This window comes from Cuculus canorus, chromosome 28, assembly GCF_017976375.1.
Source record: "Cuculus canorus isolate bCucCan1 chromosome 28, bCucCan1.pri, whole genome shotgun sequence".
Lineage (NCBI taxonomy): Eukaryota > Metazoa > Chordata > Aves > Cuculiformes > Cuculidae > Cuculus > Cuculus canorus.
In genome coordinates this window covers 208,245-233,477 of record NC_071428.1, presented here as the reverse complement: position 1 = coordinate 233,477, position 25,233 = coordinate 208,245, and the positions used below count along the sequence as shown (strand labels likewise).

The 25,233-nt window shown below is 58.8% G+C and overlaps 6 protein-coding genes across 11 annotated transcripts; 5 read left to right on the top strand and 1 right to left on the bottom strand.

The window, feature by feature from the left end:
* Positions 1 to 291: 291 nt before the first annotated feature.
* Positions 292 to 3,647, bottom strand: S100A1 (S100 calcium binding protein A1). Of its 3 annotated transcripts, none has more exons than XM_054051026.1 (3): positions 3,496 to 3,647; positions 1,033 to 1,181; positions 292 to 581 (listed from the first exon to the last, which is right to left on the bottom strand). In XM_054051026.1, the coding sequence occupies exons 2-3, from the start codon at positions 1,171 to 1,173 to the stop codon at positions 438 to 440; spliced, it is 285 nt and encodes a 94-aa protein (XP_053907001.1). In that variant the 5' UTR covers positions 1,174 to 1,181; positions 3,496 to 3,647; the 3' UTR covers positions 292 to 437. The 3 variants fall into 3 exon arrangements, with proteins under 3 accessions (XP_053907001.1, XP_053907002.1, XP_053907003.1); XM_054051027.1 differs by lacking the exon at positions 3,496 to 3,647 and adding an exon at positions 2,033 to 2,181; XM_054051028.1 differs by lacking the exon at positions 3,496 to 3,647 and adding an exon at positions 1,453 to 1,500.
* Positions 3,648 to 6,739: 3,092 nt separating this feature from the next.
* On the top strand, positions 6,740 to 7,866 carry S100A13 (S100 calcium binding protein A13). 2 transcript variants are annotated; one of them, XM_054051245.1, is made up of 3 exons: positions 6,740 to 6,935; positions 7,275 to 7,470; positions 7,660 to 7,866. In XM_054051245.1, the coding sequence occupies exons 2-3, from the start codon at positions 7,318 to 7,320 to the stop codon at positions 7,792 to 7,794; spliced, it is 288 nt and encodes a 95-aa protein (XP_053907220.1). In that variant the 5' UTR covers positions 6,740 to 6,935; positions 7,275 to 7,317; the 3' UTR covers positions 7,795 to 7,866. The 2 variants fall into 2 exon arrangements, with proteins under 2 accessions (XP_053907220.1, XP_009556414.1); XM_009558119.2 differs by having other exon boundaries at positions 6,745 to 6,935; positions 7,290 to 7,470; positions 7,660 to 7,863.
* Positions 7,867 to 8,677: 811 nt separating this feature from the next.
* On the top strand, positions 8,678 to 11,864 carry S100A14 (S100 calcium binding protein A14). Its single transcript, XM_054051244.1, has 4 exons — positions 8,678 to 8,800; positions 9,058 to 9,166; positions 10,694 to 10,840; positions 10,944 to 11,864. Exons 2-4 carry the CDS (start codon positions 9,134 to 9,136, stop codon positions 11,061 to 11,063), a joined length of 300 nt encoding a protein of 99 aa, XP_053907219.1. The 5' UTR covers positions 8,678 to 8,800; positions 9,058 to 9,133; the 3' UTR covers positions 11,064 to 11,864.
* Positions 11,865 to 15,099: 3,235 nt separating this feature from the next.
* S100A16 (S100 calcium binding protein A16) lies at positions 15,100 to 18,772 on the top strand. 2 transcript variants are annotated; one of them, XM_009558118.2, is made up of 3 exons: positions 15,100 to 15,255; positions 17,712 to 17,883; positions 18,003 to 18,701. In XM_009558118.2, the coding sequence occupies exons 2-3, from the start codon at positions 17,728 to 17,730 to the stop codon at positions 18,165 to 18,167; spliced, it is 321 nt and encodes a 106-aa protein (XP_009556413.1). In that variant the 5' UTR covers positions 15,100 to 15,255; positions 17,712 to 17,727; the 3' UTR covers positions 18,168 to 18,701. The 2 variants fall into 2 exon arrangements, with proteins under 2 accessions (XP_009556413.1, XP_053907116.1); XM_054051141.1 differs by lacking the exon at positions 15,100 to 15,255 and adding an exon at positions 16,228 to 17,119 and having other exon boundaries at positions 18,003 to 18,772.
* Positions 18,773 to 18,933: 161 nt separating this feature from the next.
* On the top strand, positions 18,934 to 22,362 carry LOC104056830 (protein S100-A4). Of its 2 annotated transcripts, XM_054051142.1 has the most exons (3): positions 18,934 to 21,058; positions 21,245 to 21,403; positions 22,158 to 22,362. In XM_054051142.1, the coding sequence occupies exons 2-3, from the start codon at positions 21,263 to 21,265 to the stop codon at positions 22,317 to 22,319; spliced, it is 303 nt and encodes a 100-aa protein (XP_053907117.1). In that variant the 5' UTR covers positions 18,934 to 21,058; positions 21,245 to 21,262; the 3' UTR covers positions 22,320 to 22,362. The 2 variants fall into 2 exon arrangements, with proteins under 2 accessions (XP_053907117.1, XP_053907118.1); XM_054051143.1 differs by having other exon boundaries at positions 18,934 to 21,403.
* Positions 22,363 to 24,042: 1,680 nt separating this feature from the next.
* On the top strand, positions 24,043 to 25,169 carry LOC104056851 (protein S100-A4). Its single transcript, XM_009558139.2, has 3 exons — positions 24,043 to 24,198; positions 24,656 to 24,810; positions 24,916 to 25,169. Exons 2-3 carry the CDS (start codon positions 24,673 to 24,675, stop codon positions 25,078 to 25,080), a joined length of 303 nt encoding a protein of 100 aa, XP_009556434.1. The 5' UTR covers positions 24,043 to 24,198; positions 24,656 to 24,672; the 3' UTR covers positions 25,081 to 25,169.
* The last annotated feature ends 64 nt before the right edge of the window (positions 25,170 to 25,233 follow it).

Sequence of the window (25,233 nt, the reverse complement as noted above, 5' to 3'; positions counted from 1 at the left end):
TGCACCCCACGCAGGTCGGGGTCACCCACCCAAGCTCTGCTGCACCCCGGGGTGATTTGGGGTTGATACCGGCCTCCGGGGTAGGGTGAGGCGCAGGGTGCGATGAAGGAGCTGGTGCAGGGTGGAGACGGGAATGTCTCCAGGCACTTCAGATGACCCAGAGTGGCTTTTCCCCATGACCCCGTGGCTTAGGAGAGGGAAGGTTCCCTGGCGTCCCTGGAGGCACAAGAAGAGGGACAGGGCAGAACCCCCAGCCCTGGGTATGAAGGAGCTTACAACACACCTCTGGCTGGGTCGGTGCCTTTATTGTGGAGCTGGATCCCGGTGGGATCCCCTGGGTGTGCTGGGGAGCAGAGGGGGAGCTGGGGATATGGTGAGGGGGATCTGCATTTTGGGGGTGCTGTGGGTGGCTGCTGTGGGGCGGGGAGCGGCCTGGGTCAGGCGTTCTCCCAGAAGAAGGTGTTGCAGGCGACGGTGAGGGCGGCCACCAGGACCACGTACTCCTGGAAGTCCACCTCCCCATCACCGTTCTCATCCAGGTCCTGCATGATCTTCTCCACGGCTCCCGAGTCCTTCTGGGTCTGTTGGGAGACGGGGGAGACACACACAGGGTGAGCCTTGGGGCTCAGTAGCCCCAGGACATGGAGGGAAAGTGGGAGCCCTAGTTTCCAGGGCTCAGCTGTCCCAGGACATGGAGAGAAGGAGGGACCTCTTGTCCCAGGGCATGGATGAAAAGGGAGACCCCTAGCACCCAGGGCTCTGTAGCCCCCAGGACATGGAGGAAAAGGGAGACCCCTAGCACCCAGGGCTCTGTAGCCCCCAGATCATGGAGGAAAAGGGAGACCCCTAGCACCCAGGGCTCTGTAGCCCCCAGGACATGGAGGAAAAGGGGAATCCCCAGCCCTCAGCACTTTGTTAGCCCCTGGACGTGGAGGAAAAGGGGCATTCCCAGCCCCCAGGGCTTGACAGCTCTGGGATATGGAGGAAAAAGGGGATCCCCAGCCCCTGTGCCCCAGCATGGCCAGGCTGTACCTCCAGGAAGCATCCCAGCTCACTCTGCAGCAGCTCCTTCAGCTCCTTCTTGCTCAGTTTGTACTTGTCCCCCTCTTTGCCCGAATAATGGTGGAAGACGTTGATGAGCGTCTCCATGGCTCCTTCCAGCTGTGACGCCATGGTTCCAACTGCAGGGAGGCACCTGCTGCGTTACGGGGAGCACCAACCAGCCTCCCCTTTCCACTAAGGACACCCCCAAATCGCAGTCACCCTCTGCATCATCCCCTGCTGGGAAGCATCTCATGCCATGGCCTTCATTCCAAACGCTTGGCGCTGGGCAGGGAGCCGACAGGGGGCTGGGGGTTCTCGGGGATGGATGGGGTGATCCTGTGGGAGGGGTGTCCCATCCGCTTGTCCCCTCGCAGGGGCACCTGTGCTCTGACCAGGACCCACACTCACCTGATCTCCCCACCGTGCTGCCTGCCTGCTGCTCCGAGTCTGCCAGGCTGGGGCAGCCGGGGACGTTAAATAAGCTCCAAGCCCCCTCCCTCCGGGAGGATCCGATACCGGGGCTGGACAGCCCAGCTGGCACCGCCAGGACACCCTGTGCCACCTTCCCTGGGGCCGGGATGTGGGGAACCTGGACCCACGGTGCCCCTCTGCCCCACACCGTCCTCAGGGTGATGCAGAGGGGGGGTTTCCAGCCCCACTGGTGCTTGTGGGTGGTGGCGGGCAGCGATGCCAAGAGGGGGGCTCTGAGTCCCTCCCTGTGCTAAACCTGGGGGGGGCTGTTCTTCTTGCCACCCCCACAAGGCTGGTGGGATGTAAGGGACGGGAGGATGTGTGAGGTGGGCAGCAGGGTCCCTCACTGGGGTCACCCCTGGCCTGCTCTGCCCAACATCCGTGGGGTGGATCCTTCACCAGACCCTGGTTGGATCCTTCACCAGACCCTGGTTGGATCCTTCACTGGATCTGGGGTCAGATCCTTCACCAGACCCAGGACTGGATCCTTCATTGGTCGCTGGGTTGGATCTCTCACCAGATGCTGGTTGGATCCTTCACCGGACCCCGGGTTGGATCCTTCACCGGACCCCAGCTCCTCTTGCAGCCGCGTTCCCCATGGCATCACAGAACCCAGGGTCTGACCCCGCAGCGTCACCCGCTCGGCGCCCGCCGGCATCCCCCATCTGTCAGCACCACGGGGCCACTCCGGCTCCATCCCAGCCTCCTCCCCTGGGACAATAAGGCATGGGTATCCGGTGTCCTCGGCCTTGCCATGGGAGCCAGCCAGGCTGGGGGGGGACGGGACTGGAGGGGGCTATCGGGTGTCCGCCTGCTTCCCGCACACAGAAAGGCCCCTTGTCCGATTCAAAAAGCCGCATAATTCCAGCTTGGAGGTTGCTCCAGCAACGGCGCGGCCAAGAAACCAGATTCCTGAGCTGGCATCATTGATGCTGATAATCCCGGCCCCGCTGTGGCTCTGCTTACGGCCCCCCATCTGCGTGGCCAGGCTGAGACCACTGTGGCCTCTCCAGCATCGGCATTCCTGGGGGAAGAGCAGCGATGCTGAATCCCAAACTTGGGCGAGCATGATTGTCCCCCCTTTCTGGGATCCCCCCCAAGCTGCCAGCATGGCTTTACGCAAGAGCCGGGTGGTGCTGGGCTCTTTATCCTGGATTCCAGTCCTAATTGGGGGCTAATTATATCCTGCTCCCTCTGTTTCCACCTTCCGCACTTCCTGTCCCTGTGGTTGGGAAACACGGTGGCTGTGTGGCACTCCCTGCCCGAGGACCCCAAATCACCCTGTCCCCCAGGTTTGGGGGTGGCGGAGGTTTTGGGGTGATGTTCTGAGCCTGGGGGTTCAGCCCTTGTCCTGCACATGGCAGCTGCGGTGGCTGTGAAAGGGGAGTCTGAATGGATGTGGGGGTCCTGGCTGGAAATGGGAGTCCCAGAGAGATGTGGGGGTCCTAGATGGAAGTAGGGGTCCTGGATGGAGGTGGGGGTCCTGGATGGAAATGGGGATCCCAGGGGGAAGAAGTGGTCCTGGATGGAAATGGGGATCCCAGGGGGAAGTAGTGGTCCTGGATGGAAATGGGGATTCCAGATGGAGGTGGGGATCTCAGGGAGAGTTGGGGGTCTTGGATGGAAGTGGGAATCCCAGATGGAGGTGAAGGTCTAGGATGGAAATGAGGATCCTAGATGGAGATGGGGGTCCAGGATGGAAGTGGGGATCCTGGAGGAAGGTGAAGGTCCCGGAGGGAGGTGGAGGTCTCACATAGAAGTGAGGGTGCAGAATGGAGGTGGGGATTCTGGAAGAAAGTGGGGATCCCAGGTGGAAGTGGGAGGTAGCAGAGGAGGCTCAGGAGCCTCTTCCCAGCAGGGTGCAGTTCCCATTTTTGCTGTGGGGCAGGGAGGAGGCTCTGGAGCTGGTGAGCCCCAGGAGAGGCCGGACCCAGAGCTTGGGGACAGGGAGATACGGACAAGGACCCCAGTGGCACTCACTCAGCAATGTCCGTGTGGGGGCTGGTGGCAAGCGGAGCCCCTGTGCCCCTGTCCCCAAGGGTGGCTCGGCAGGAGGCAGGATCTGGCCGCCCCTTCCGGGAAAGCCTGGCTTGTGGGGCTGAGCCACCTGCCCAGTTGGGCAGCAGCTGCCCGTGACGGGGACAGGCACCGCCACCCAGTCCTGAGCTTAAAAATAACCTCACCCTGGTCCCTGCGTTGGGCGCAGAGCCCGGACCACCGTGCCCTGGGCACCGGCACGGCCTGTGTGTCCAACCGCTGGCCTCTGCAAGGGCTCCGTCTGTGCTTGGAGGGGCTCTGCCTGGCTCTTATCAGCCCCTAAACCCCCCTGGAGAGCAGGGTTTGGCCAGGTGTTCCCCAAGCGGTGGGACTGGCTGGAGCCGGGTGCCTAAAGGTGAACCCTGACGCCGTGAGGGCACCGTGTGGGTGCCAGAGGGGTCGGCTCCCCTGGCTGCAGCTGTGCTGCCAGCTGTGGGGAGAGCACGCCTGGCGTGTCGGCACTGGCAGATCCCAAGTACAAGCTCTTACCAAACCGGGAGCAGTGAGGGACATGCCAGGAGGTTTACACACATCTTGGAACAGGTTTCAGCCACTGCGACTCCCCATGCTCCACTTTGACCCAGCTAAACCAGTTGCTCCAGTTTCTGGGGCTGGGCTGATCTTGTCTCTCTATCCCATCGCTGGAGCATGGAAGAGGCTTTTCCATCCCTGGAGTTTGGAGCAGGGGGAGCTTCTGGGTATCTGCTATGCCAGGGCTGGGAGCATCGCGATGTCACTGGGCACAAGTTTTGCATCCTCAAGCAAGGATGCTTCTTTCTAACGAGCCCTGATAAGGGCTGGTGCGGACCACTGCAGGGCTGGCACTCACGGTAGCTGCTCTACTATCCTTGGTAGAGCCAAGACAGGTTGGGGACACCATCAGGACATGGTGGTGAGTGCCAACTACTTGGGATGCACCTGCACCCCAACCCCGAGCTCTTGTCCTGGCAGTTGTGGTCCTGCAATGCTCTGCCCTTCTGGTAGCACCAGGGTCCCCACTGCTGGGTCACTGCTCCATGTCCACAAGCATGGCCCAAACAGGGCCCCCCTTGACCAAGAGGTGCCCCCTGGCCTCCCAGATAAGGCCAGGCTGAAAGAATTGGGGTTGATCAGCCTGGAGAAGAGAAGGCTGTAGGGAGACCTTAGAGCAGCTTCCAGTGCTGAAAGGAGCTCCAGGAAAGCTCTGGATCAGGGAGTGCAGGGAGAGGACGAGGAGAAAGGTTTTGAGCTGAAAGAGGGGAGACTGAGATAAGATATTAAGAACAAATTCTTTGCTGTGAGAGTAGGGAGGCCCTGGCCCAGGTTGCCCAGAGCAGTGGTGGCTGTCCCATCCCTGGAAGTGCCCAAGGCCAGGTTGGATGGGGCTTGGAGCTCCTGATCCCATGGGAGGTGTCCCTGCCTGTGGCAGGGGGTGGAACTGGATGGGCTTTGAGGTCCCTTCCAACTCAAACCATTCAATGACTCTATCATTCCATGATTTCTCCTGCCACCTGTGATTTGGCTGCATCCTGTCGCAGCATCACTGCAGCTCCTGTTGCCTCCTCACCCTGTCTCAGCACCCCGGATTCCAGGAGCGGCGAGTCACGGGCCCGCCTGGCTCTCAGGGCCAGTGATTCACCACAAACCTGTCCCAAACCTTGCTGAGCCTGACTCACCCCAACAGTTTCCCAAGAGACCATCTCAGTCCTCTGACGTGGGACTCGACGGAAGTCCCGTCCCTGTGTCCCTGTCCCTCTGCTCCATCATCCCAGGGAAGGGGCTGGGCCGGATGGTGCTGCAGGAAGACAATTCCTCCCTTGTGAGCTGGTGTGCTGGTGTCGGGTGGGGACTGGGTTGCCTGGTGCAGGCTGGAGCCTCCTCATCCCTGTGAAGAGGTGGAATGAGTGCCTCATGGCTCAGTAGAAACGGAGCTGGTGATGGTGGCATCATGGCAGGGACCTCCCTGCTCCGATCCCTCCACTGGCAGGGGATCCTCGGACTGTGCTGGGCTGCCCAGGACCCCAATCCAATGTGCTGTCCTGGGCAGGCTGCTTCGTCCAACCTCACTTCCCGTCATGCTTGGTGTCGTGCTTCCATGTGGATCATCATGGAATGGTTTGAGTTGGAAGGGACCTCAAAGCCCACCCAGTCCCATGCCCTGCTGCAGGCAGGGACACCTTCCACTGGATCAGGAGTCTCAAAGCCCCATCTAACCCGGACTTGAATACCTCAGAGATGGGGCAGCCACTACTGCTCTGGGCAACCTGGGCCAGTACCGGGGGCTGTATCCCAAATCTTAGAACCATAGAATGGTTTGGGTTGGAAGGGACCCCAAAGCCCATCCAGTTCCACCTCCCTGCCATGGGCAGGGTCACCTTCCACTACATCAGGTTGCTCAAAGCCTCATCCAACCTGGTCTCAAACACCTCAGGGATGAGGTGGCCGGCAATCAGGGACGTCCCTGCAGAGATGGTCCCCAACACCATCCCCATCTGGTGCCACCATCTACACCGCCTCTTCCCTGTGCTATGGGCACCACATGGGGTTTGTGACTGAGGCGCAAAGCTGGGGTGAAGGATGTGGCCTGGGGGGCCCCGTGGGAACGGCGGTGCCGTGGTGCAGAGCTGCTCCGTCTCCCAGGTGGAAACCTGCCCGGGCTGCCATGTTATAAATACACGATGATTAAAGAGGAACGCTTGGGCAGATCCAACCCCCTAATTAATTTGGATTAATTAATTTCTACAAAGCCCACTATTAATAGGGATGATGTCAGCGGGTGGCTGAGTCACAACTCTCACTCGGTGCGGGTCGAGCCTGGCCCCGGGTCTGCAGCTGGATAGCAGGCTGGGATGAGCTGGAATGTTGGGATGCAGCAAGATGTGAGGAGGGCGCTGGAGACCATGTCCCCATCCCCAGAGCAACTCCATCCCATAGGGAAGTGCTTAGGGGTGACACCTGCCCTGGCCCCCACGGAAGAAGCCCCCACAGAGCTTGGGTGTTGCTCAAGCTCTGTAGGATGATCCCATCCTTCTTTCCATTTGAGCATCTCCCAGGCAGTGCATAGAGGCTGAGGAAGGTTTGCACCAGCAAGGCTTCCCACTGGAGCATCTCCCCATCTCCCAGGCAGCGCATGGAGGCCGGGGAAGGTTTGCACGAGCCAGGCTGAGTGCTGGGTTTGGTCTGCTGCCCGCACGGGGAGGGAGAAGAGGAGGCCGTCTCCGTGCCCGGGTGGTGTCTGTGCGTCCGTCCGGCTGCAACAGGAAATCCAACACCGTAGTAAGGGGAAAAAAAGCACTGCACTCTCCGCTCCTGCGGCACAGAGTATAAAACCTCCTGGGAGGCTGATATTGATCCTCCTGGGGGGCCGGGACCTGCCTGCAGCACTGTGCCCGCAAGAGAGGGGGGTAAGTACAGAATTGCTGCCTGCAGCACCAGCCCCACCCCAGACGCCGTGTTTCCAGTGCTTGCAGGACAAGAGGGGCACCAGGGACCCCCACTGTCCCCCCATCCCTTTCCTGATGTCCCCTCATCCTGGCTGCTTCCATGATGTTTGTGCCGTGTTGCACCGAATGGTAGCAGCGTCACCAAACGGCTCTACTCCCCCTTCCTAGGGCCCCTAGGGCCAGAGGGACAACTCCTAGAGATAAGCTGAGACCTCGCAGACTCGCTGCACCCTGGGCAGGGAGAGGGTCCTCTTCTCCTAGTGCACCCCAGGATGCCCTTCCACCTCTGCCCCTTCTCAGCTCCTCTCCCTGCAGCTCAGGGCTGCTCCCGTGGCCCGGCACCATGGCCACGGGCGAGCTGACCGAGCTGGAGATGGCCATCGAGAAGATCGTCACCGTCTTCTTCACTCACGCAGCGAAGGATGGCAAGAAGGGCACACTGACAGCCGATGAGTTCAAGGAGTTGGTCCAGCTCCAGCTGCCCAACCTGATGAAGGTGAAGTGAGGGGCAGCGTATGGGGCAGCTGTGGGGAGGGGGGGCTGGATGCCCATGGATCCATCTGAGCTGGTGGGGCTGCTCCGAGCGCCCTGGGATGTGCAAGCAAGAGTGAGCAGCAGCCCTTACTCTCCTGCATCCTCATCTGGGGACCGAGGTGCGTCCGAGCATTCCCTGTCCTCCTTGCAGGATGTCCCCTCCCTGGAGGAGAAGATGAGTGAGCTGGATGTGAACAATGATGAGGAGCTGAAATTCGGCGAGTACTGGCGGCTGATCGGGGAGCTGGCGAAGGCCATGAGGAGGGAGAAGGCAGGGAAGAAGTGATGGGGCTGGAGGGGAGACTCGGCCGATGCAGAGTTAATAAAAGAGGTTTCCCTGAGCCTGGTCATCACTCTTGTTCTTAGCAGGGCTCCCAGTTTGGCTACCCATCTCCTGTGTGTCCATGGTCATCATGCCATGGGACCAGCTCAGCACCACGAGTGGTGGGTTGGGGCTTGCTCCGTGTTGGGATGGCTGCTGTGGGGAACCTGTGGTGGATGGAGGTCTTCCCAAATCACCCTTGCGCAGGTCCAGCTTGCGGGGTGCCACCCTGCACCCCACAACCACCTTCCTGCTGGGCTCTGGGGTTGTTTAGTGCAAGCGCGATGGGTGGCAGAGATGTGGCTGGGACCAGGGTGGGGCTTGGGAGCACCTCCGGTAGTGATGCCACAGCGGCCGCAGTGACTGCCACCTCCACAGCATCAATGCCCATCTTCTCTTGGGTCTTGGGTGGCATGAGTGGAGGCGTCCGCTTGCTCAGCGTGGCTCAGCATCTCTAACCAAGCTCGCAGTATAGAATCGTAGAATGGTTTGGGTTGGAAGAGAACATGAAGGTCATCCAGTCTATCTCCCCCTGTACAGAGTAGGGCCATCTTCAACCAGATCAGATTGCTCAGAGCCCCATCCAAACTGACCATGGATGTTTCCAAGGATGAGGCATCTACCGCCTCTCTGGGCAACCTGATCCTGGCCTTCAGCTCCCAAATCCTGGTGCTACTGGAAAATGGTGACATCCTCACTGTTGGGTGACACATCCCACTGCCCGGGTGGCCGTTCCCACGCGGTGCCGCATGGCTGTGCCGGTTTGGGTTGGTTGGATGGGGAACCATCAATGTGGCCGGGAAGGAGGCGTTTCCCGTCCCCACGCTGGCCCTGGGCCAGGCTCCGAAATGAGACGCCTTGCACCACACTGCAGCTGGCGGTGCGCAGGGAGCTCCCACTCACACCTCCCCGTGGTATAAAACCCCGGCGTGCCGCAGCCCGCGCAGACCCAGGAGAGCCCGTGGAGCAGGTAAGTGGCCCATCGCCACCATGGGATGGGGGGCTGTGCCCAGGGGTCTCACCACCCCTCCACACCCCTTTGTGCTCCCACGCTTGGCTTTGCCACGACTTGCAGCTGGGGCAGGGATGATCCTGCTACTGGGACATGTCCTGGCAGCTCACCGCATCATGGGGCTTCTTCCTCGCCCTGCGCTCAGTCCCGGCACCGAAGGAGGAGAAACTCCCCCCCGAAGCCGAGAGTTGAGCCTGGCTTTCTTCCCTCGCCAGCTTCCCGAGATCCCATTGGAGAGGACAGCCCCACCACTGCTGCCACCGAGGACCTCCAGCCGCCGCGAGGAGCAGCATGGGCCAGTGCAACTGCCGCAAGAAGCGCAAGGTCCACGAGCGACGCTGCCACACTGGGAGGGCTGGGACCCCTGATAGGGGTGTGGGGCGTGGGGGTGACCCCGCATGGCCCCATCCCTCGGAGCAGAGCCCTGGGCATGGGGTGACTCAAAGCAGCGTGGCCGCGCCAGCCTCAAACTGGAGACAGACTCCAGCAGAGGAGCCGGGGGGCTGGTTTGGGGGTTCGACGACACTGCCCCAGTGCTGGGCAGAGGGACCTGGTGCTGCAGATTTGGAGCCGCTTGAAAGCTCGGGGAACCAGGCAGCTTTCTCCAGCTCCCATGGACTTACCATCAGGAGCTGTGCTTGCTCCTTGCAACCTCTCCAAGGATGCCGAATGGCAGAAAGTCTCCTGTTTTCCTTGGCTTTCAAACAGGAGGTGCCCACCCCACACCCCTTTGCACCTGTGGAGGATTTGAGATGAGGTGCCAGGCTGAAGCTCCGAAGATTGTTGGGTTCTTTCCTAATGGGTATCTCATGATGTGGTTTAATCGTGTTTCAAGGGGAAAACCGCAGATGTTGAGTGAATCACCATTGTTTCCCTTCAAATGCAGCTTTGGTTAATGAAGAAGAGTGGCCAGGGAGCCGGGCGTGTGGGTCAGGCTGGTCTCTGCCTCCCATCCCGCTGGGGAAGGGGTCCGCAGCCCCGATGGGGAGGGAGAGGGGCTCCTGCTGCTGCCAAGCCCCATCCCGTCGGGCACGTAAGGTGTCCTGGGCACTGACTCATGCTGCCATCCACCGCTTGTGCAAAGGAGAGGAAGAACCAGTCTGGACGGCCGCGACGGCCCCCGCGTGCTGTGGGTGTAGTGCCTGGAGACGCCGGGATGGCTGAGCCTTGCTGGCCCCGGGCGGGGGGAAATTCGGGCAAGCAGAGACAGGGGGTGACAAGCCTTCAGAGAGGGGTGCCACATCAAGGTGGAGAGGTATGGCAGCTGTAGGGGGCATTGGAGCTGGGCAGAGCTTTTATGGAGGGATGCAACATCTGTAAGGTGGAGTCTCACATCTGTAAGGTGGGGTCTTACCTTGGTATGGAGTGGGGTCAATGTGTATGGAGTGATTTTATATCTATATGGGGATCTCATACGACTACAGTGGGGTCTCATATCTGCTTAGCGGGGTCTCACATCTGTATGGAGTGGTTTCACATCTCTATGGGGATCACATCTGTATGGTGGGGTCTTCTGTCTGTACAGCGGAGTCTTGTGTCCCTGTGGAGCAGGGTCACATCTGTGTGGAGTGTTCTTGAGTCTGTAGGTGGGCCTCACATCGGTACCGTGGGGTCTCACATCTGTACCATGAACTCTCACATCTGTAGAGGGTCTCACATCCATAGGGAGGGTTAGCATGTTGATAAGGAGGTTTATCACATCATTTTGGAGAGGCTGAACATCTGCAGAGCAATGGCACATCTGCTCATGAAGTGTCTCATCTTCTCAGGGGCTTGTCCTGTCCATCCAGGGATGTCCCATCCTCCAGAGAGGTGTCTCACGGGTCCTCACCCTCTCTCCTCCCCATGCAGGACTGCCAGGAGCTGACAGATGTGGAGCGAGCCATTGAGACTGTCATCAACCAGTTCCACTGCTACGCGGTGAAGGGGCAGAAGGAGTACCTGACGCCCAATGAGATGCAGGAGCTGGTGGCACAGAAGCTGCCCCATCTGGGAAAGGTGAGGGCAGTTCCCAGGGTTGGGAGGAGAGCTGGAATGGGCACAGGCTGCCTGTGGGACCCCTCAGCCTCATCACCCCCATGCTTTTTTCTGTCTCTTGCAGTGTGTTGGACCGCTGGAGGAGAAGATTGAATGCATGGGGAACCCTGACGAGGCCAAGCTGGAGTTTGGAGAGTACTGGGACATGATGGGGGATGCGGCCAAGGGCTGCCGGAGGAAGTAGAGGGTGGTGGGGGACGGGAAGGCACCCGAAGCCTCAGGCTCTGCACCGAGAAGCGCGAGAGGCTGCTGGTCACAGAGGGATGCATCTGGGAATATACAGCATTGCTCCTGCTGGGGCTCATCTCCTCACCGCATCCCTGGCCGGGGTGGTGGGATCCCCCTCCCCGGCTCCATCCCTGCCCTCTCTCGGTTCTCCTTTACAGCAGGAAAGCTCCCTTCCCACCCCCAGCTCTGCCCCGTGCCGTGGCAGGAGGGAGGTGGCAAGAGGGTTCCTGGCCCTGGCTCTGGAGGTGCCTTTCTCCGTCCTTTGCTCCAGAGCCTTTTCCCCCTCAGTCTGTCCCACCTCCGGCCCCAAAACCCCTCCGGTTGCAGGTCCCCCAGCCCTGGAGCATCGCAGCGAGAGGGATTCGTCTCCTTTCCCCTCAAAACCTCTTGGAAGTGTGGGCTTGTACCCCTGCCGCCTGATGGGAGCCCAGATCCTGCCTCGTAAACTGAGCACCTTTGGGGACATCCCAGGGTTCTGGGCCAACACCATCGTCGCCGTGCATGGCCTGGGTGCATTCCCTGCTCTTCCCCCGGTGCAGAGATTACAGCGCCCTGTGCCTGCCCACACGGTTTGGGGTGCTACGCCGTGGTGTGCTGCCTGCACGGTGCTCCCCCAGCTGCCCCTCTCCAGGGATGCTGGCCCCGGGCGAGCGGCTGGGCTCGGCGCTGGGACGGTGGCGGATTGGTGTCAGCTTGCGTCACTTGCAACCATTTTTGTATAAATTAATAAAGGAAAACACTGGAAAAAAAAAGTCAGCCAGGATGAACTCATTTTTTCCTCCAATGTGGGAGAGAGAAAGGTGAGGGATGGGACTGCAGCGGTTGCAGTTCTGAGCCCCTCTGACCCCGGTGCAGAGCACGAGGGTGCAAGGGAGGCTGCAGGCATGCAAGGGATGCTATAAGCATGCAAAGGATGCTGCAGCTGTGCAAGGGATGATGTGAGAATGCAAAGAATGCTGCAAGTGTGCAAGGGATACTGTGAGCATGCAAGAGATACTGTGGGCATGTGAGGGATGCTGTGAGCGGGCAAAGGAGTCTTGGAAGGCCTTAAAATGGTCCCATGGGGCTCTGGAGGGGTCCAGAGGGTCCCAGAGGGGTCCTGTGGGTCTCTAACAGGGTCCTGCAAGTCCAAGAGTGGTCCTAGAAGGCCCTAAAGGAGTCCCAGGGGGCTCTTGAGGGGTCCTGTGGGTCCTAGAAGGCTTCTACGAGGCTCTGGAGGGTTGCTGGTGGTCCCTACAGGGGTCCTGAGGGCCCTAGATCGGTACTGAGGGGCTCTAGATAGGTCTGGGGGCCTTTAGAAAGGTTCTGGAAGTCTCTAGAGGGGTCCTGGGAGTCTCTAGAGGGGTCCTGGGTGTGCAAAGAATGGTGAAAGTGTGCAAGGGATGCTATGGGCATGCAAAGGATGCTGTAAGTGTGCAAGGGATGCTGCAGGTGTGCAAATGACATTGCAAGTGTGCAAAGGATGCTGCAAGTGTGCAAGCTATACTGTGGGCATGCAAAGGATGTCAGGCATGCAAGAGATGCTGCAAGTGTGCAAGGCATGATGTGGGCATGCAAAGGTTGCTGTGAGTGTTCACGGTACTGTGATTTTCTGTGAGCACTGCAGGGGTGTGTGGGTATTACGAGTGTGTGCGGTGCTCTGGGTGTGCGCAGGGTGCCGGGTGTGCACAGTGCCGAAGGTGAGCGTGGGGTTGTGCTCATGCCCGGTTCCCGGAATGCCCTATGTGTGGACCCCACAAGCAGAGCCAGGGCTGTGTCTCCAGAGCAGCCACCCTGAGGGCGTGAGCTCAGAGCACACCTTGCAATCCTGGGCTCAGGAAGACCCAAAAGCTGTGAGCCCAGCAGCAAGATCCCACCTGTGCCGGGAGAAGGTGTATTTTCTGTTTAATTGCAGCAAATTAGAAAACAATAAATGCCAATAAAAGTGGTGGTTCACTAGGATGGAGCAATTAGCTCAGGCAGTGAGAGCATGGAGAGCAAAGAAATGGGCTTGAAGAGGGTGCAGAGCCACCTGCATGCCAGAGGAGCCTCTTGGTGGACCTGGAAGCGCAACAGGGACCCCAAAAAGGGAGAGGGTGCAGGCTCCTCGCCTTGCGAGGCTTTGTTCCGCGGGGAAAAACCCAAAAGATGAACCAAACCAACCCAAAAGATGAACCAAACCAACCCAAAAGCTGAACCCAACCAACCCAAAACACAGAGAAAGGGGATGAAACTCCCGGCTGGGCGAGGGTGGCGGGTCCTCCCGACACAGTGGCTCGGCCACAGGCCACCCTCTGTCTCCTCTCACCTTGGGGTGGATTTCACAACGTGAATGACTATTTATTGTTCCTGCCTTGGAAATAAATACATGGAAATTAAGCAGAAAGGTGTGGTGTGCATTTAATTAGAGACAGGAAATGTGTCAGGGTGATGTGGGGGGAGGAAAAGGGGAGCCAGGGCTGCTGGATCTGCTTCCCAGCACCAGACTGGGAATGTGCCGTGGGAGTGGGGACTCCTGGGTACTCCTTCTGGTTTGGCGACTGGCTCGCTGTCGTGATGGTGTGTTGTCGGGAGGACGGCAATTCCTGCGGCATGAGCCATCCTCGATAAGTATCTGTTGGATCTGGAAAGTCCTTGGCGGCAGCAGGAAGAGCTCAGCCTCTGCTGGGGTGGTTGCTGCCCTTTGGTGAGTCAGTGCTGGCCACACAAGGACACCACCATGACCCCCGGCACTGTGCTGGGGGAACACCGAGAAACGCATTTATCCATGCTGGATGTATGCAGGAGTGGTGATGGAACCCATGATGGCCAACACAAAGCCCCCCGAAGCTGGAGCTTTGTGTCCTCCCTCTACAAAGGGTCCCATGGAGCAGAGCTCATCTATGAGAAACCAAACTGCTCCCAAGCCTTCAGACCTGGAACTTGCTGGGGACCAAGGGGGAGGTAAATGTCATCAGAACAATCGAAACGGCTGGGAACTGTCTTGCGATGGATTTGGATGGGACGTGGCTGCTCTGAGCACACGCACACACCCTGGATGCCTTGTAAAAATAAGGGCCTGGATGCGGTTGTGACATCTGCCAGGCAGAGGAGAGTAATGAAGGGCCATGATTCAGAGGTGAGCTGTTTGCCTGCAGGGTCGAGGAGGGATTCCCACCCTCCTGGGATGTTGCATCAACAACACCAGGAGCATCTCGGCTGAGGATGGGTTTGCTGCTCCCAACCGAGATTAGGAAGAAGCCAGTGGAGAGCTGAGATGACACATATGGTGGTTTTTACAGGATGGGAGCCCCAAAGGTCTTCTGAGCAGGTGGAATATATCACGTCTTACATCTCCAAATATGCAGCTCCCAGTAATGCCTGTATCTAATCTGGGCATCACATCGCTGCGCCATTGCTCCAGCAGACACACAGGGGTACAATTTACTGGGACAATTAATTACGGATGTGATTTTTCAAGCACAGCTTCCAGCTGAGAAGCTCCTTATCTGTCCCAAAGCATCTAGAGAGAGCTGAGAGCTGGATTCGGCCTTGGTTGGTGCTGATACTTGTTCTTCCAGGGCTCCTGATGTAGCAAAGACCTGAGCCAGCCCCTTTCACCCTTAAAATTGAGCGTGCTTGGTTCAAATAAATGATGGCCCTCACCTTGCTGAGCAGCTCCTGTCCCGCATTGGAGCTCATGAGTTGTGGTCATGGAAGGTGGTTTGGAGTAGGATGGGCAGTGGGGATGTGTGGTGGAATGGAGGAGCTTGGCTGGTGCATGGCTGGACTGTAGTAGGTTTCAAAACCCTGGGACTAGACTGGAGTTGGTCTACATCCAGGAAACCACCTGGAGCCCACCACTCCTTCCAGCTGTTGGGGTCCCTCAAGGTGGCCTCCAAATGCCATCACCCCACAACCACGTGCAGGGAAGGAGCTGAAGCCTGCTGCAGGTCCCAGTTTGTGCCGACCCGTCCCGGTGTTGCAATTGCAAGGAGCTGTTTCCCAGGTGAGCCCCAGCCTGGGAACGCCCTGGGAACGTCAGGGAGGGGCGGGAGCCTCTTTAAAAGCCAGGTTGGGCCCTACGGTATGGTTTCAAGGTGAGGAAAGAGCGGGCGTCACCTGCTCCCACTGCTCGTACTGCCAAGTCGGAGACAGACGGACAAGACAGGACGCCCAGACTGAGCCAGGTAAGGGTCCAAACGGGATGGGAAACCCAGCACCAGGACCCTCGGAGTGAATATTCATCCAGGAACAGCTCTGGAACTTGCTGCTGCAGGTTGGGTGGTGGAAATCCCCATAGCCCTTTGGCAGCTTCACACGTGTGGGGCTGGTGAGGACCCATCGGGTGCTGGGGAGCATCTAGAGGAGTTGAGTTGGGGTGAAAAGGACCCACTGGATGCCAGGAAGCATCGGGGAAGCTGGGCTGGGGTGGAGAGGATTTGTCAGATGCTGGGGAACATCCAGGGGAGCCTGGCTGGGATGGAGAGGACCCATCGGATGCTGGGGAGCATCAGAAGGAGCCAGGCTGTGGTGGACAGGAGCCATCGGATGCCAGGGAACATCTAGGGGAGCAGAGCTGGGTTGCAGAGGAGCCATTGGATGTCGGGGAACACTTGGGGGGAGCTGGACTAGGAATGGGTGGTCAGGCACAGGGCTTGGCTGGTGTCCATCGACCTTTACTGCCTATGAGAGCCCAGGACATGGGGTTGTCAGTGGAGGTCTGGAAAAGGGGCATTTTCCCTGCTTTGCCCCGGGGTAGGGAGTACCAGGGCTGTAGGTCCAGCTGTGGGCTTCTGAGCTCATGAGGAAGGAGAAGGAGAGGTAAAAGGAGAGAGGAGACCATAGAGGCAGGAGCAGAGCAGCCGATGAGCCCCATCCTGCCCATCCCGCCCACCCAGCACCCAGCCCTGTCACCACTGTGCCCCTGCACGGTGACACTGGCCCTGTGCGTGGCGCGGCTGGGGGACGGGCAACAGCGGGGCCGCACGGGTTAGTGTCGTGAGTCAGCGTCGGAGCAGGAGCCACGGTGCCCCGAGGGTGGGCTGGGTGCAGGGCAGCAGGGGACCAGCACCATCGGTGCGGGGTTCACAGCGGGTGCAGGGGGTGGGTGCTCTGACCCAAGTGCTGCTAATTAAATTTCGTTGGTAATTAATGTCCTGGGATGAGGAAGGGCTCGAGCTGGGGGTCTCCAGTGAGACCAGGCTCATGGTGGGACCAACTGCCAGCAGCAGGACCCTTCAAAAGCCACCCTGGAGCCCAGCAACCTGCAAGGTGGGGATCAACCCCAGTCCTGGATCAACCCCAGCAAAGCCTCTCGTGAAGATGAAGATGGCTCAGGAGGGCACCCAGCCATAAGGAGGCATGGAGGGTTGAGCACAAGGGTGCAGGGAGCCCAGGGCTGAGCCTCGTGTCTCTTCCCACCACCCTGGTGTGCCAACATCCTCAGCTTGGGGCTGAGTTGAGGAAGATCGGCGCACAGAGAGGAGACATGAGCCAGATTTAGGGTGTGGAACAGGTCCTGTCCTGCTCCCGGAACCGCAGACGCTCCCTGGATGACGACCCCGGAGTAGGGGATGGCGCTGGGCCACTGCTCTGAGCTCCACATATGCTGGCCAGTTGGCTTCTTCCAAGACCCACATGGCCACCGCCGCTGTGGCGATGGGTGTTGCACCCATGGTGTAAATCAGCAGCACTCCAGCGAAACGCCATGGAGCAACAAGCTCCATCCGTGCTACTGATGGGGCAGGAAAGAGCCAAGGCCGGACAAGGTGACGCAGTTTCCTTCCCTGCCTGCCTGCATCCTGGCCAGGATGTGGACGCTGGACCCCGTGACAAGGACCATCCTGTTGGGCCCATCCATAGGAAGGAGCTTGCTGACTTCGGGCAGCGTCGGGGCTGTGGAGCGAGGAGGGGACCCTGGATATCCAGCAGGCAGGCAGGATTGGACCCTGGGAAATTGTGGATGCCCTTGACTGGGCTCGTGGGGGGCTTGGGCAGGTCCGGACCTGCTGAGGTGTTCCTGGAGCTGTGAAGCAAGAGGAGGGCTGGCCGGTAATTCCTGCACTTATCCTGCTGCCACTGCCGCCATGTGGCTCCCAACCCCATTCCTCCCTAATTATCCTTGGGAACTGGCGGCCGTGGCCCTGGCGCTGTGGAGCCCCGCGGCCTCAGCACCATAATTGCCACCCCATCCCACGCATGGGGCGGCCGCCCCGGAGGGGCAGGTGGGGTCGTTGGTGTGGGGCGGGTGCTGCTCTGGAACTGCAGCAGGTGAAATCATGCTGGGGCCAGGGGGAGTTTTGGGGTGATCCTGTTGGCACAGTGATGTGGGGAGAAGAGCACCCTGCGTGATGGTGCTGTGGTGGCTGCTTTTTGCCTCTTTGGGGGCTTGTGAAGACCTTGTGCACGCCCTGAGTGATGGCACCATGAGATTGGATGGGGTCTTGGACAGCCTGGTCTGTTGGGAGGTGTCCCTGGCCATAGCGGGGGGTTTGGAACTGGGTGATCTTTAAGGTCCCTTCCAACCCAAACGATTCTATGATTCTATGATCTGGAGGCACAGCACTTGCCTGTCTACTCCTGTTCCCCAGCATGGGCACATGGTGGGTCCCACAGCCCCATCCCTGACCCCCCACCCCCACAGGTGACTGCAGGCAGCGATGGCAGAGTGCACGGAGCTGGAATGGGCCGTTCAGGTCCTGGTGAACAACTTCGACAAGTACTCGAGTCGCCGCTGCTGCTGCAAGAAGCCGCGGCGCATCAGCAAGAAGGATTTCCGCAAGATGCTGAGCTGTGAGCTCAACCACATGCTGACGGTGAGGCCAGGGCGCGTGGGGCTGAGGGACTGGTTCCTCCTCCTCACATGGGGTTCCCCTCATCCTGCACCCCGCTTTCCCCACCGTATTGATGTGAAAGGTTCTGCTCTGTCCCCCAGGACACCGGGAACCGGCGAGCAGCCGACAAGCTCATCTGTGACCTGGATGAGAACAAAGATGGGCGCATCAGCTTCGAGGAGTACTGGACCTTGATAGGTGGCATCGCCAGCCCCATCGCCCAGATCATCCGCCAGCAAGAGCAGAGCATCAAGCACACCAAGTAGAGCTGGGCTGCATCCCGACCCTCCTTGCTCTCACAAAGCATCCACCAGCAGGAGAAGAACATCAAGCTCACCATGTAGCCGGCTGCATCCCAACCCTCCCTGGGCTCAGCCCCTGCTTCTCCACAGCTCCCTGCTTCTCACCTCTTGGTCCTGAGCCCGAGCCTGCCCCAAGGCACCCCGGTGTCCTGCAGCTTTGTTGACTGAGCTGAGCCATGCCGGGATGTGATTGGGGCAGGCAGAGCCCGTGGGTGGGCGTTGAGGTGTGGGAGGCCATCACAGCCATGGTGGGGCTCCACACCACATCACCCCTGCCCTCATCCTGCCCCACAAGCCCTCTTCTCGCTGGGCAAGAAGCAAAGGGAAAGGCTCCTCCTCACCTAAGACATGAATTCTGCCTGTTCTCAGACCTCTGAGGCAGAAACCCCATCAAAACTGGGACTCTCTTCTCCCCACAGAGTTTCCCCTTGAAGTCGGGGGTCTTCCTGGGAACAGCGTGCCTTTCCACCCCCCCAAACTGGTGAAGGGTCTGCCCTGCCTGTGCTGCCGGGTGCTCTGGTCCTTCGGGTCCCGTCCGAGCAGCACCACCGTGGTTATTTATTGCAGCAATAAAGTTTGGAGGAGCAGCAGGTGGTGCTGAGGCTCTGCCTTCCCGGATGCACCGAGGGGATGTGGAGGGACGAGGGAGGGGGTCTGCCCTGTCCTCTGCCACCCACACGGTCACAGCGTGGCCTCGGCTGGCGATGATGCCTGTCCCAACGCTCTGGCCTCGCAGGGATGGGATCCCTGAGGTTGGTCGAGCCACCACGAGATGTCAGCAAACACCACGGCCTCTTGGCACCTCAAGCCACTGCCCGTGGGAACAGGGTGTGGCTGCTGCTGCCACACACCCCAGGGGACCCTCTCCGTGTCCCTGTGTGGGGTTCTGAGCAGCCTGGGACCACAGCCCAGCATCCATCTCCACAAGGACACTGCTGCCCGAACTCTGGGGTGTCTCTGGGGACCCCAATTCATAGAACCATTGGATGCTTTGGGTGGAAAGGGACCTCAAAGCCCATCCAGTCCCACATCTCCCACCGGATCAGGGACTCCAAGCCTCATCCAACCTGGCCTTCAACACCTTTAGGGATGGGGCAGCCACCTCTGCTCTGGGCAACCTGGGCCAGGGCCTCCTGACCCTCACAGGAGAACATTTCTCCCTAAGATGTCATCTCAATCTCCCCTCTTGCAGCCCAAACCCATTCTCCCCATCCTGTCCCTGCACTCCCTGATTGATAGCCCCTTCCCAGCTTTCCTGGAACCCCTTTCAGCACTGGAAGCTGCTCTAAGGTCTCCCCGCAGTCTTCCCTTCTCCAGGCTGAACAACCCCAACTCTCTCAGCCTGTCCTTGTACAGGAGGTGCTCCAGCCCTTGGATCATCTCCGTGGCCTCCTCTGGACTTGCTCCAACAGCTCCGTGTCCTTCCTGTGCTGAGGACTCCAGAACTGGATGCAGGACCTTTCAGCACCTTGGAGCTGAGGACCCCAACCCCCTTCCCCATACATCCCCCCCTCCTCGCTGATCCTGCTGCTCCTCTCCCTGACGCAGGAGCATCACCGGCTCCTGTCTGTCCCTCTGCCCACCACCCCTGCCCTGCACTGCTGAGGGTCTTGGTGAAACCGGGGATCCTGGGCAAACCAGGGGTGCATCCGTGGGAGCTGCGGGGCAGGGCTGTGACTCACGCACAGGAATTCCTCTCGGGTGAGGGCAGGGCTCATGACTCACATCGCTGTTTATGAGTGGGGCTTGGCTGGGCACTGCACCCGGATGCTTACACGGGATCCCAGTGATCTGCTGGGATCCTGCGTAGACTCTTAGGATCTTTCCAAAAGGGACCCTCAGACTGAGGACCAACCAGCACCCAATAGTTTGTTTCTAGATGCAGATAGGCTGCAGCTCTTGGAAACAATTCAGGATGTCCTCTCCCTCTTGCAGGAGGTCCTGCAGGACCCTGGCATCTGGGTTGGGGTTTGGAGCAGCTGCAGACCTTGGGCCCGTCCTGGTCAAGGGCACTTTATTTCTCACCCTGGAGCTGCTTGGAGCAAATGGGGTGCATGGGGATCTGGGGGGGTTGCTGTATTGCACCAGTGTCAGAGAGATGTTCTGGGTGTCTGTGTAGGCAGAGGGAGGGTGTGTGTCTGTGTGCTCCCCCTGGAAGCCCTGGGGCACTTTTCACAGACCATACGGCAGGCAGCGAGGAGGGCGATGAGGGGAATATTGCAATAGGGATGGGACTGTCAGGCTCTGCACCCAGCCCCGATTTAGGGAACTCAAACCCATGCTCCCGTCCTTGTGTGGGATCAGCTCCGGGCACCCTGTGCCTGCTGCTAACCCTGGGCACCAGGCTCCAGGTCCCACGTGGCACAAGATGTGCAAGATTTCAGATCATGGCCCAAATGTGTGTTCCCCACAGCCCTCCCCAGCTGCGAATCCCCTATAGGAAACCTGAAGAGGGGTCTTTATCAGGGAGTGCAGGGACAGGATGAGGGGGAATAGTTTTGAGCTGCCAGAGGGGGGATTTCCCATTGTGGATGAAACACCAAGGGATGCCTCAGCCCTTCCCTGTCCCTGTGCCCATCTTTTGACTTATGCCTTGGTCCCCAGACTCCTCAGCGGGGCCAGCAGCTCCTTCCAGCAGCATCCAAAACCACCCACCTCACACTAATGGGATCACACAGCTCGTTAGGCAAAAATGAGGCGCGGGTGAAACCACCTGCATGGAGCTGCTGGGAAAGCCTGGAGGCAAGGGGGCTGCGTGGGACACGCTGGGCAGTGCCACCCCAGCTGGGCTATAAATGCCCATCCTGCTCTGGCTGTAGCACCCCGACACCGCTGCCTTCTCTACGACGACCTCGGTGAGTCTCTGCTTCCCTTCCTCCCGCTGTTGCACAGCTGGAACCCACCCAGGAGTTGCTGCGCCCCAAAATGTTTCCCTCAGAGGTGCTGGGGTTGCAGCTGCTCCTTTGCAGCATCACGGACCAATGTGGGTAGGGTGAGGGGATGGTCCCACTGACTCCCATCCCTGGTGCTCTGCCCTCCAGGAGCACAGGAAGCTGGCGATGGCATTCCCCCTGGAGCAGGCGATGGCTGTGATGGTCACCACCTTCCACAAGTACTCAGGGAAGGAAGGGGACAAGTACAAACTCAGCAAGGTGGAACTCAAGGAGCTGCTGAACAAGGAGCTGCCCAGCTTCGGGAGCGTAAGTGGCCATAGGGACACGTCCCCTTGCATCCATGGCAGAGGGGTTGGAAGTAGATGACCTTTAAGGTCCTTTTCAATCCAAACCATTCTATGATTCTATGATCCCTTGGAGATGTGCAGATGCGTGTAGGAGGCGTTGTAGGAGCAGGAGCAAACCAGCCTTGGGTCGCCACGTAGAACGTGCAAACCGGGCTGAGCTGAGGTGGTCTCAGCATTCCCCCAAAGCACACACGATGGATACAGCTCATGTGCGACCTGTGGAGACCTCACACTCCAGGGCAAGCCCTGGGGAAGAAGGAGGGACGAGGCCAAGAGGACCTGAGCTGGAGCATGCTCAGAGGGAAAGGAAACTTGGCTTTCTTGTACCCACAGAAATGTTTTGATTGGTAATGAAAATCATGCTCCGATTTCATTTTTTTTAAAATTCTTTTTTTAACTGCCACTTCCCCTTCTGGCTGTAGTTTGAACTGGGAGGATTGAAAGAAGGGAGGGGAAATGTTTTAGCCAAACGTTTTCATGACCAAGAAGAGCATTTTCTGTGGCTGTGCCGAGTCGCCCCAGATCGCAGGTAAACCATCTGTGTTTCCAACAGCCACCTCCTTCCAAAGCCAAAGAGAAAACCCTCCTTCAAGGCAGGGAGAGGGAACCCCAGGCTTTTTACTTCCCTCCTTGCCAGCAGCAGGGTTGTATGTAGAAGCACTTTGCTCATCCATGCACCCACTAACCCTCCCCATACTCTCCCCAAATTGCAGAAACAAATGGACGAGGGGGAGTTCAAGAGGCTGATGAATGACCTGGATCACAACAAGGACAGCGAAGTGGACTTTAAGGAGTACGTCTGCTTCCTGGCCTGCGTCACCATGGGATTCAACGAGTTCTTCAAGGACTGCCCCAGGCAGCCCCGCAAGAAGTGACTCCCCCTCTCCCCCGCCCACAGCAGCACTGCAGGGCTTCCAATAAAAGCTTTTCCAAAGCCTCCATGTGCACCAGCTGGGTTTTGTGTGTCGTACATTAGTGGGCAGCCGGGTGACTCACATCTTCCTCCACCTCTGTGGGATTTTCCACAGAGCAACTCAGCCCCAGGAGGCATTTTTTGGAAGAGGTTCAGCAAAACAGCTCAGCGCCGCCTCCAGGCAACATACTCCGACTTTAACCCCCCCAAACCATCTTTGGCTCAGAGAGAGGTTCAGTGCATGTTTAGCTCAAAACATAGGAGCTTCCCCAAGCGCAGCTTGGCTCATAGGTCGGCATAAGCTGTCACGGACAATGCTTCAGGCTTGGGGAGTGAAAGCTGGGCTGGAGGGAGCAGACAGCCAGAGGCGAGGTCTGTGCAAAGCACAAAAACCAGAGCACCTGCACAGAAGGGTTGTTTCCAAGGAGCTAGAGGAGACCCTTAGCCCTGCTGGGATGTGGATGAGCATCTCCTGGGGGTCTGCATTGGACAAAGCCTACCTGAGCCGCCAGGTTGGCCTTGGAGCTGTGGGACTGCAGACAAGCAGCTGTTCCTAGGCACGCCAGCCTGCCACACTGGCTGTAAAGCCCAGACCTCACCCTCCTCCTCCTCCCAGAGCTGCAGCAGCTCCTGGCAGGTCTGGACTAGTTTGCAGAAGGTGCTGCAGCTGCTCCTCAGGAGCTCCGAAACCCAAGAGAAACCACTCCAGATTCAATAAGCTCTTACAAATCATCTGTATCATTGCACAGCAGAGCACAGCCTGCCTCTGAGTCCCCAAGTCATCCTCAAGTCCTTCCAGCATCTCCTCAGCAGCTCTAACCCTTGCCCTACCCCTTCCCAGGGTCCTTATAAAGAGCCCCTGGGACCTTCTGACCCCCTCCCAGTAATTTTCACCACTTTGCTACCAGGGAGATAAAGCTCAGGCTTGGGTTTTTCTTTTGCCAAAACGGTCCTTAAAGAAACCCCTGGCCTGGGCAGTTGCTGTTTGGTGAGGCTTCACATCCCACCAGGTGTTGGAGCAACCCAGAGCTGGCAGCAGGAGCTTCATCCTCTGTTTTTCTCACTCAGATCCCTGCAGCAACTGATGTCTTTGCCCAAGGGGGATTGGCCAAGCTTGGGGACACTTGGGGTATTTTTCAGCCCTTGCACTGTGGCGAACAGCCCCGTGGCAGGGAGCTGCAAGCTGCTGGCTCTTGGCTTTCCCTCACCACTCCCTGACATGTGCCCGGGAGATACAGACACCAAAATAGCGCTCAGTTACACAACGGGGCATTGTGATGCATGGCCCTCCCTGTTAGGAAACAGTAATTGCTCACAGCTGAGTTGAGAACAGAAAAAACCCCAAACCTTCACCCAAACCCAAACCTAAACCCCAGCACAACAATGCTGCCGTGGAGAAACCTGCTTGGGTTTGTGCAGATTCAGACATCGCCAAGGAAGCTGCCAAACCCATCATGCTTGGCATCTTGCCCCGCAGCAGCATCGCCTGCCCTTGTTGGCAGCAGCGGTGCCCAATGCTGCCCTTACTTCATCGCTTGTCCCCAGGGATGCTCCCTGATGAGGTGGTCCTCACCCAACTTCAGGGACACATTTGGCTCTTTCTAACCCAAACCAACCCCCTTGGCAGTGCAGGAGAAGGACGGTTTGAGGAGGCCAGGGCTGCTCCCAGAGTTTCCTCTCCTCCTTTACCAGCCAACGTCTGAACAGACGCAGGAGCAGGATTGGTGCCTTCCCATCCAGCTAGCGAGGGAGGTGTCCCAGGCGGGGCTATAAATGCCATGGCCTGACGCCGGCTCCGCTCCCGCCCTACCCGTCCTTGGCTGTTTTCGTTTGAGCTGTTGGTGAGTTGATTTTTTTTCCTCCAATGCTCCATTCCCCCTCCAGATGTTGCTGACAGCACAGCCACCCCATCCACAGCGGGGTCTGCCTGCAGAGGATTTTCCTTGAGGCTGAGCACAAGGCTGCTGCCGTGAGCTAAGCTTGGAGGCTGCATTTTGCCTCCAAGGGCTGGAAAAGCAAGCAATCCTCTCTGCCTCCTTCAGGCATGGACGGGGCTGCTCCCTCCATGCACGTTCTCCCCTCCGGCATGGCTTTCTTGGAGCTTGCTCAGCACCAGTACCAGCAGAGAAATGCCCAGCTTGGGTGCTGGGAGCGTGAAATTAAGGAGGAAGAGGTGATGCATCCCGGGGGCAGCCTGCACGGTCTAGGGGGACAAGGCTAAACACCAGCCCCACAGCATGGGGTTGTTTGGGGATGCTGAACTATATCCTCACCTCCTCGCGGTGTCTGTGCTTCCAGGCTCTCCAGTATTCTCCATGGCAAGCCCCCTGGAGCAGGCGCTGGCTGTGATGGTCTCCACCTTCCACAAGCACTCAGGGAAGGAGGGGGACAAGTACAAGCTCAGCAAGCAGGAACTCAAGGACCTGCTCACGAAGGAGCTGCCCAGCTTCAGCGTAAGTGTGGGGAGTGGGGCACCGCATCCCATGGGTGATGCTGAGACTGGGGAATGTGACCCTTGATGCAAACCCCCATTTTAACCCCCTCTTGCCCCCTGGCAGAGCCAAATCAGTGAGGCCAGCTTACAGCAACTCATGAGCCACCTGGACAACAACAGGGATAGCGAGGTGGATTTCCAAGAGTACGTGACCTTTGTGGCCTGCATGGCCATGATGTGCAACGACTTCTTCCAGGACTATCCCGACAAGATGCCGCGCAGGAATTGAGCATGGGACACTGGTCCCAGGCTGCGTCACTGCCCCCATGACCCTTGCGTCTTCCTGATGTTCTTTCAATAAAGGTTGTTTTAAACAAAGTCCTCTGCATGCTTTGAATAGGGGGGGTGTCTTGCCCCAGGGGTGTTGTCACGCTGGAGAAGA